General features: G+C 47.3%; 1 protein-coding gene across 1 annotated transcript; it reads left to right on the plus strand.

Annotated features, from left to right (window-relative positions):
- Positions 1-439: 439 nt before the first annotated feature.
- On the plus strand, positions 440-9,380 carry TRIM45 (tripartite motif containing 45). The gene is made up of 6 exons (XM_004420609.3): positions 440-1,252; positions 2,892-3,625; positions 4,957-5,086; positions 5,751-5,865; positions 7,835-7,961; positions 9,104-9,380. Exons 1-6 carry the CDS (start codon positions 765-767, stop codon positions 9,250-9,252), a joined length of 1,743 nt encoding a protein of 580 aa, XP_004420666.1. The 5' UTR covers positions 440-764; the 3' UTR covers positions 9,253-9,380.
- Positions 9,381-9,960: the final 580 nt, after the last annotated feature.

Genomic DNA, 9,960 nt, shown 5'->3' on the forward strand with positions numbered 1-9,960 from the left:
GCTCCGCCTCCGGCCACTAGTTTGGTCCCTCCCTTCTCCTCCTGAGTGGACGGGGAAGATGTGGAACTTCCAAAGCTTATTGGATGCTTGTGGTGTCACTCTGGAGGGCGGCGGGGCCCGCAGCGGCGAGGGCCGCCCCTCTCGGACGGTGATTGGACTCGTTTGAGTACACCAGGCTGGGATTGGTGCGAGGGGTCGAAGTCTTCGGGCACCTTGGGCCGAGGGGTGGGGAGGCGGTGGCTGTCGAGGAGCCGGGGTTCGCAGCTCCGTCGCCTGCTGTGTGCTCTCCGCGGAGGGCCGGGTCGAAGGAAGGAGCGGGAGGGCCCCCCTACCTCATCCCGCGGGGGCGGGGGCGGGGGTGGGGGTGGTGCTTGTCGCGTGTCGGGCGCAGGGCCAGTGGGGCGGGCGGCGGGAGGGGGGTGGTAGTGGAGGGCGTCGGGTGCAGTTCCAGGAGTTGGTAGCAGGACTAGCTCGAGACCTAGACCTGGAAGCGCTTCTGGGGAGGAGAACTTGGGGGGCAGAGGAGGGCGTGGGCGTGTCTGGTATGGGATGCCATGGAAAGGAGGGGGCCCTCCTGAGTAGATCTGTGTATGGTGCCTTTGAGGAATCCTCTTCCCTTTTGCCCTTTGATTTGCCGACGAGAGAGTCCCCATGGTCTCTGTTCAAGTTCTGGAAACTTTCTCTTTGGGTGGGCTTAATCGATTACTACTACCTTATAGAACTGCCCAGAGCCTTTTCTGATACCGGGCACAAACGTGGGGGATATGTCAGAAACCAGGAAGCCGCTGCTGGGCTTCGTGGGCAAACTTCCCAGTGGGAGTGCATTTGGGAACTCAGGCAAGACTCACTGCCCTCTGTGCATGGGGCTTTTCAAAGCCCCCAGGCTCTTGCCTTGTTTGCACACAGTTTGCACCACATGTCTGGAGCAGCTGGAACCCTTCTCAGTAGTGGACATCCGAGGGGGAGACTCTGATACAAGCTCTGAGGGGTCACTATTCCAGGAACTCAAGCCACGCAGTCTGCAGCCGCAGATCGGCATCTTCTGTCCGGTATGTGACGCTCAGGTGGACCTGCCCATGGGTGGAGTGAAGGCTTTAACCATAGACCACCTGGCCATGAATGATGTGATGCTGGAGAGTCTGCGTGGGGAAGGCGAGGGCCTGGTGTGTGACCTGTGCAGCGACAGGGAAGTAGAGAAGAGGTGTCAGACCTGCAAAGCCAATCTCTGCCACTTCTGCTGCCAGGCTCATAGGTAAAGATGGGATACTCCACCTGGTGTGGCTTAAGAGCAGAATACAAAGAGGTGTCAAGACAGAAATCTCTTGGTGAGCCGATGAAAGGAAAACTCTCAAACGCCATGGAAAGTCAAAGAGTAATATATGATGTGATAGCAAATGCTCTAGAACAGTAGTTCACCCCTGCAGCCTTCTTATGTAATACCCTAGTAATAACAGCATCAAAGGTCTGCATAGTCCTTTTCAGTTTACAAAGCACATTCACAGTTTCCTTGGATCACCCGCCATTTGTATAGTGAATAATTGTACTGGGTGCTGAAGAAACAGAGGAGAATGAATATAATAGCATAGCCCCTGCCCTCAATCTCATTTGATTCTTGCCACTCAGAAAAGCAGGCACTGTTTTCACCCCTATTTATTATTTGAGGAAAGTGAAGCTCAGCAATATTTTGTGATTTGCCAAGGTCCCACAGCTGGTAAGTAGTGTATAACAGAACCAAATTTTAAATCTAGATTTTCCAACTGCATTCTGTGCTCTTTCTACTAATCCATGCTGCCCTCCCAGTATAGGGTGCTGATTGGGAGGCCCTACCTCAGCCTTTGCCTTACCCCCTAGAGTTACTCTGGAGCTTGGTGAGGTGGGCTGGTAGGTGCTACTTGGAGTACAGATTATGTCTTTTATGGCATTTGGTGAAGTTTGTCACATGAATCACTCTGTCCCTTCTCAACCCCCTCCCCCATTCCAGGACATCAGAACATAAAATGGCCAAGGTTTTAGGATTAGCCTAAAATAGTTTTTAAGTTCTGCCTTCCATTTGTTTTCTGGCCTCACCAACAGAACAAGTTAATAATCTTCAGTCTTTCTATTTTAACTTGCAATTATTACTGCCTTGCTGCCAGCTAAACAGCTGACCCCGTTTTCTCTACAACCACTCTTCTGGTGCCAGGAAAGGCATGTAGGCTTCAAGTTGCTCTAATGCTGACAGGGGAACTTGGACCAGTCACCCTGGTTTCCTGGGGATTTCCTTGGATCTCTAGAGGGCTACAGAAAAGGGGAATTAAAAGAGAGCTTTGATTCTACTGACCATTAATTTCACTTTTTCTAATAATGATGATGACTCTTGTTGAGGAAAATTCTAGTTTGTTTTGGGTGATGTAGGCACTGGTCAAAGGAAATGCTTTATCAAAATCTTAGATGACAGCTGAGTGAGACTCTGTTGGGACGAGCTAGCTGCTTTTAATTGCTTGGGGTTTATTGCTGTGTCATTTGGCACAGTTTCTGTCTCTTAGTGCTGGATTTGCCCCGCGCTCTCACCTCTAGCTTGCTGGAGGAGTAGGCTGTGCCTCTTGTCTAAACTTGCCAAATTAACTCTTTGGGGAAAGTTCCAGGATGTAGTCTTATCCTTTTGCAAAGTCATGTCCCAAGCCAGAGAGCCCTAGTCTACTATTCTATGTAATAGCCTTTCAGGTAGGAACTATCCCCACTGTACAGATGAGGAACTAGAATCAGAGAGGATCATGTGGTTAGTAAGAGGTTAGAGCAAGGAACTGAACTCAGATTTGTTTGACTTTAGAGCCCATGTCTTAAAACTGCTTAACTGTTTCCTGCCTAGAATGGTTCCCTGATTTCCTGCTCCTGACTCTGTTTGCCCCTAGACGGCAGAAGAAAACGACTTACCATACCATGGTGGACCTGAAAGACTTGAAAGGCTACAGCCGGATTGGGAAACCCATTCTGTGTCCTGCTCACCCTGCAGAGGAGCTGAGGCTGTTCTGTGAGTTCTGCGACCGACCTGTGTGCCGGGATTGCGTGGTGGGTGAGCACCGGGAGCACCCCTACGACTTCACCAGCAATGTCATCCACAAGCATGGGGACTCCGTGCGGGAGCTCCTCAAAGACACCCAGCCCCATGTGGAGGCCCTGGAGGAAGCCCTGGCACAGATCAAAGGGACAAACAGTGCCCTCCAGGAGCGAGTGGAGGCTGTGGCAGCCGATGTTCGAACATTCTCCGAGGGCTACATCAAGGCCATTGAGGAGCATCGGGACAAGCTGCTGAAGCAGCTGGAAGACATACGGGTCCAGAAGGAAAATGCACTGCAGCTGCAGAAGGCACAGCTGGAGCAGCTGCTGGCAGACATGCGGACAGGAGTGGAGTTCACTGAGCACTTGTTGACCAGTGGCTCAGACTTGGAGATCCTCATCACCAAGGGGGTGGTAGTGGAGCGGCTCACGAAGCTGAACAAAGTCGAATACAGTGCCCATCCTGGAGTAAATGATAAGATATGCTTCTCTCCTCAGGAGAAAGCAGGCCGGTGCCGTGGCTATGAAGTTTATGGGGCCATCAGTACCAAAGAGGTCGACCCAACCAAGTGTGTCCTTCAAGGAGAAGGTAGGAAAGCATTTCCCTTTGGCATTGAGAGGGCAGTGGACAGGGACGTGGTGTTTAAAGATTTGTGGCTTTTTCAGTGAGGGCCTTCATTCAGCTTGAAGGAGCTCCCTACTAACCAGTTCACTAAGGGAGAGAAAGACATACTGATCCAGAGGACAGTGACCCCTCCCCTGCCCTTTCCTTTCTGATTTGTTCTGGTCAGGGTGCAGTTAATATCCCACACAGAGGTGAGGCTTGACCATTTTCCAGTTGAGAAAACTAGTAGCTACCACAAAACTCAAGGATCATGCTGTTTCTAGCAGATGACAGAACAGAGACAGTGCCCATGGGAGATAACAACATTGACTTTAGGGCAGGGCGAAATCCTGCCTGCTCAGAGAGGAGCGTGGCAGGCCCCAGATTGCTTGGATCAAGTTCTGAAGAGAATTTCAGAGGAGTGAAGAAGACAAGATTACGGTTTATTTTCTTCTATGCCCTTATTGGTTCACGTAAGCCTCATATCATTGGCGTTTAAAAGAATATGGTAGGCATTTCATTCATTAGGAGGAAAAACAATTTGTTTTGAGCACAGTGTTCTGTTTCTAAGGGAAGCATGTTATTCAAACATATATTTCATAGATCAGTCCTGACAGGAAGATTGTATTCTAGAGTCATCCTGACTCTGGCATGGGAATTCTTAACTGTTTGGAGGTCGTGTCCCTTTGAGCATTCTCAGTTCTTCCCAAGGAACACCCACTATCTTGGGCATACAATTTCAGGAGATTCTTAGACCCTTCATAAGCCTCTCCATAGACCTCACAGTAGTTTCTGAACCCCTGAACAGGTTAAGAAGCCCCGTTCAATCTGACTGCTGGACTAGGAGCTGCAGTTATTGAATGTTCCTCCAACACCTTGGCACGAGCTACCGTGTTGTAGAGGATCTCACAGCATGAAAAGTCTGAGCTTAACTGTACCCGTGTGTGTTCCAGCAGGATCTGCAGCTCAGAGAGGGTAGTTTTGGAGTTATCAGCCTCTCACAGGGCCTAGAGGTTTTCTTCTCTGAATCCTGAGTATTTTCAAAACTTCCTTAGGGCTGAAGTTAAGGTCCAGGATCCTATGTGATCTAAGAGCAGCTGCTGGCTGAGAGATAACCAGGCTCACCAGGAGGGACTCCCAAGAGGTATGCTCTGGGAGGCAGAATGAGAAGAGAAAAGAAAGACAGCAGGGTGATGACAGTGAACAGGAAGCACAACCTTTTGTTCTAAAGAGAAAAAGCAAGATGGTGTCTGATTTGGGGATGGAGTCACTGCAGATGACCTTGGAGGTGAGGACTAAATGCTTATCTTTTGCAGATCTCCACAGAGCCCGGGAGAAACAGACAGCTTCCTTCACCCTGCTTTGTAAGGATGCAGCAGGAGAGAGCATGGGCAGAGGAGGAGACAACGTTCAAGTCGCAGTTGTCCCTAAAGATAAGAAAGACAGGTTTGTATTACACAGTCAGGTGTCCTGGGTAATAGGTGGTGATGAAACTGGAAACTGGAGGTCCTTTGCAATAGTGGAGACGTAACTGCAGAAGTTACATCCTACCTCCCTGTGATGCTATTAAAAGATGTGATATGACCAAGTGGATCAGGTGTGTTTTCTTGGGTGGTTTTTATGCCTTTATTCAGTTCTCTCTCAAAGGTCTGATCTGTCCCTCAGGTTGTCTTCATCCTAAGCTTTGAATAGACTGAAATTATTCTAAGCTTTGAATAGACTGAAATTATTCTATGTTAGACTGATTGGTGCCCTTCTCAAAATTCAGCCCCTTTGCTACTAAATTGTGCTGGGAGCAAAGCTATATGTCTCTAGAATTAGAGGAGGGAGGAGGGAGGACGAAGAGCAAAAGGATACAACAGAAGCCCGTTGAAGAGAACACAATAACGTTTTGAGGGAATTCATCTGAATATCAGATTAAATTAGCATTTATATTGCTTACCTTCTGTTGTAAAATTAATTTCCGAGACAAGTAGAAGCAGCATCCTGCTTGGGGGACATTTAAAATTAATACTGAATTTATGGTGTGGAGTTTATATCCTAAAATCGTAGGCAACTGAAGCAGGCTTATGAGAGTAAGTGGTTTTTTGAACTCTTAACCTCCATTCAGTCCAGTCAGAACGATGGTCCATGATAACAAGGATGGGACATACTACGTTTCCTATACCCCCAAGGAAGCTGGCGTCTATACTGTGTTGGTCTGTATCAAAGAGCAGCACGTGCAGGTGAGTAAGACTGTGCATCTGCTTCCCTGAGCTCCTTGCACCCTGGCCCCTCTGGGTTCTGTCATCTTAGGATGTTGGAGACATTTCTCATAGGATCAGTTGTATAGGAGGATTGAATGAATAGGATTCTCTTCTTTCTTACTCCTCTTCCCTTTAGAAATGGACCAGCTTTTGCAACTCATTCTAGAGGATGCTGGTCACCATAAGAATTCTCTAGCCCTATTTCACCTCTTGGCAGTTATGCTTGTATTTTATCATTCTTCCAGTCGCTTTGTTGGAATTCTTAATTTGGGAAAGATGTCTTGATCATAGAGGGCAGTCTGCCAGCAGACAAACATACACATTCAAGAAATATAATCTAGCTCAAGATCTTCCAGCTTTGTTCAGACTATGACTAGATGTGGACCTACTGAAACACAATTGTGAGGGTTAAGCCCTCTCCTCTCAACTGACCAGTCACCAACCTGCCAAACCATCTGCCCATGTAATTCTCTACTCTGTTTACATATATGCTTATCTGTTACCATGGTTACTATACCACCTCCACAGACAGGTATAACACTTTCTAGTTTAGATTATGAATCATTAAAAATTGGACGTGTAGAGGCCAGCCTGGTGGCACAAGCGTTTAAGTGCGCACGCTCCGCTGCGGCGGCCCGGGATTCGCTAGTTTGGATCCCGGGCGTGTACCAACGCACCACTTGGCAAGCCATGCTGTGGCGGCGTCCCATATAAAGTGGAGGAAGATGGGCACGGAGGTTAGCCCAGGGCCAGTCTTCCTCAGCAAAAAAAAAAAAAAAAAAAAGGAGGATTGGCAGATGTTAGCACAGGGCTGATCTTCCTCACAGACAAAAAATTAATAATTGGATGTGTAATACTCAACATGTCCAGCTGACATTTGAGTAGTCAGAGGTTTCCTGCAACCAGAAATCAACACTAACAGGGACAATAAAATACCATACAGTGTCAGGATACGTTAGGCTTGTGGTCTGTGCACTGGGAAGGCTCATATTCCGTAGCCACTTATTGCTTGCCTATTTACAGTATGCCAGAACGGGTTAGGCATTTCTGCATACATTATTTCACTTTTTTTGCAAACCACTCAGGCATAGGGATCACCATCCTGTTAAACCGAGAACCCAAACTTGCCACAATACACAGTACCTCTGTAGCAAAATCAGAATTTGAACTCATTTCTTTGAACTCCAAGTTATTTTTAAAATAGATTGTAAACTCTTTAAAGGAAGAGAGATTTAACACTTGAAAGGCTTCTGAGGTGCCAGACTCTCTACTTTGTGCTTTCACAGACTGTGTGGTTCTCACCTAGGGATAGGCACATAGCAACTTATTAAATATTGATTGTTTAACATAGGATACAAATTGGAGAATAGAAGTTATCCTTGAAGGAAAGGGGGCAGGTAGGAGAGTTTCTAATTTGAGAATTATTAACCACACACTCTTAACCTTTCTCCCTTCCATGTATCTTCACTGTCCCAGAATAAGTAGATGGGTAAACAGATAGTCTAGGATGGGAGGGCTAGAAGGAGAGGAACTAGCTCAGTGTGTGAGGGGAGGAGGTGTGTGGCTGAGAACTTGGATGAAGGACCACAGGATATCCCAGCCTGTGGTAATAGCACTCTACTAACTACCAGAAATTCCTCAAGAATGGAGAAGATAGATACCAAGGTGAGTGACGAGAAGGCATAAATTGGGTTACTAGTGTATCAAGTGGTCTACATGCTGGAAGGGCAGCACAGATTCCTTGACTCTTTCACTGCATTCCTGTCTGGCCCCATCCAGCTGAGCACCCAGCTAGTCATTGTCCCCTAGTCTCTGTTTCTATCCTATTATCCTTGTGCCTTCGAGGGCAGGCCTGTGACTTACACTCTGTTTAGCACATGTGATGTGCTCAACACATCCCTGTTGACTCAGAAGGTGCTGTTCTTTGCTCTTGGTCTGAACACTGAAGGGCTCGCCATTCACTGTGACCGTGAGGAAAAGGCACCGCCCACACCCAGGCGTGTTTCACTGCTGCACGTTCTGCTCCAGTGGAGGCCAGAAGACCGCTCGCTGTGCCTGTGGAGGCACCATGCCAGGTAAGGAGAACTAGTCGTTCTTGAAAGTCCTCCCCCTCTGGGCCTGTCTCCCAGCGGTAGGAATCAGCTACCACACAGTCACTAGGTTTGGGATGTTCAGACTTAGGCTGTCTCTAGGGATACAGTCTGTGCATATAAATATACCACAGTTCTAGAAGTTTCATTTAAAGCTTCTTTGTTCTGAAAACTGAAATAGCAAGCTTAAAAGTTCTGAGTTTTTGGGGGCTGGCCTGGTGGCACAGTGGTTAAGTTCACGCACTCTGCTTCGGCAGCCTGGGGTCCACAGGTTCGGATCCTGGGTGTGGACCTACACACCGCTTATCAAGTCGTGCTGTGGCAGGCGTTCCACATAAAGTAGAGGAAGATGGGCACAGATGTTAGCTCAGGGCCAATCTTCCTCAGCAAAAAGAGGAGGATTGGCAACAGAGGTTAGCTCAGGGCTAATCTTCCTCACAAAAAAAAAACAAGTTCTGAGTTTAGTTTTGATATAGTTCACCAATCCTGTGAGCCCTGTGCTTCTCCCTGGGATGTGTGATTTCAGTCTATACCCTTTCCAGCAGCCTGAGCAGTGTAAAAAATGGAAACCTATCCTGTTCCTTTTAAAATCTTAAAGAAATTCCAAACAAGGCAGGGATAGGGGAGCAGATGATGAAAACAATTGACCCAGGTCTGCCTCTTTTCTTTCATGGGAGGGAGTTGGGAGGGAGGGTCAGCTCATGCAAGAGATCTAATTATTTCTTTAAAAGTATTTTGTTGTGTCCTTACTCTAATGGTGGGCCTTAAGACAGGCTTTGGCACCCTTTCATATCAGCACTTCAAGATCTACCTTCTTTTTTATTTCTATCACTCTACCCTTCTATTTCGATTACTTTACAGTTAAAATCCAACCAAGTTCATCTCTTTGAGTTAGCAGTTAAAATAACTCTCCTTAGAACTTCAGCTAACCTTAATTGATTTGCTGTCATCAGTCTTGAGACTCCTCCTGACCATAGAAGCATCAGATAGCTTGTTCCTTTCACTAAGTTTTTATTGGATGTTTTCACATCCATGAGTCTGAATGTTGCCAGGAGCTTTAATTTCCATGGTAACTTCTGGACTTCCCTCTAATGGTTGTTTTTCCCTCTCCTCTTTGGACCATGCAGGTGGGTACCTAGGCTGTGGCCATGGACACAAAGGCCACCCAGGTCGTCCCCACTGGTCATGTTGTGGGAAGTTTACAGAGAGGTCGGAATGCACGTGGACAGGTGGGCAGAGCGCACCGAGGAGTCTACTCAGGACCGTGGCACTCTGACGGTTTCCTGGGGACGTGATCAGCCTGTTAAAGCTGCAGCCAGCATGACTTCAGATTACCAGAGAACCCAGAACTTGATTGATCCTGAAGAAATTGACAGAATTAAAAATGAAGTGCCTTATCTTATACTCTCGAGTTCAAGTAGCTTTTTGTGAATTGCTCACTGATTGTGCGGATGGTTAAGCACAAGAGACCACTCCACATTTCTCTTGACGATGGATTGGCAGTGTTCTTTCCATACCAAGGGAGCTCCCTTCTGTTTTGTACAGGTGTGGAGGTATCTATGCCATCGGAACTTAGAGATCATGGGGTAATTTAGTTCCTTACTGTTTGATATATAACTTTTCTTATTTATCCCTGAGCTACATGTTATTTAGATATTTCCCTCAGAGAATAAAAACCTCTTTTCACTGTATCTATGTTTTACCAGCATACTTTTTTTTTTATATATAATTTTATTTATTTATTTTTCCCCCCAAAGCCCCAGTAGATAGTTGTATGTCATAGTTGCACATCCTTCTAGTTGCCGTATGTGGGACTCGGCCTCAGCATGGCCGGAGAAGTGGTGCGTCAGTGTGCACCCGGGATCCGAGCCCGGGATCCTAACCCAGGCCGCCAGCAGTGGAGCGCACGCACTTAACGGCTAAGCCACGGGGCTGGCCACCAGCATACTTTAAATGGATTATAATGTGATGCAGCTGTTGAGGT

This window comes from Ceratotherium simum, chromosome 2, assembly GCF_057802395.1.
Source record: "Ceratotherium simum simum isolate JZ-2026a chromosome 2, ASM5780239v1, whole genome shotgun sequence".
Lineage (NCBI taxonomy): Eukaryota > Metazoa > Chordata > Mammalia > Perissodactyla > Rhinocerotidae > Ceratotherium > Ceratotherium simum.

Coding starts and splice junctions, on each gene's coding strand:
- TRIM45 (XM_004420609.3), top strand. CDS start 765: ATGTCAGAAACCAGGAAGCCGCTGCTGGGCTTCGTGGGCAAACTTCCC. Junction 5,087..5,750: donor CCTAAAGATAAGAAAGACAG/GTTTGTATTACA, acceptor ACCTCCATTCAG/TCCAGTCAGAACGATGGTCC. Junction 5,866..7,834: donor TCAAAGAGCAGCACGTGCAG/GTGAGTAAGACT, acceptor TGAACACTGAAG/GGCTCGCCATTCACTGTGAC.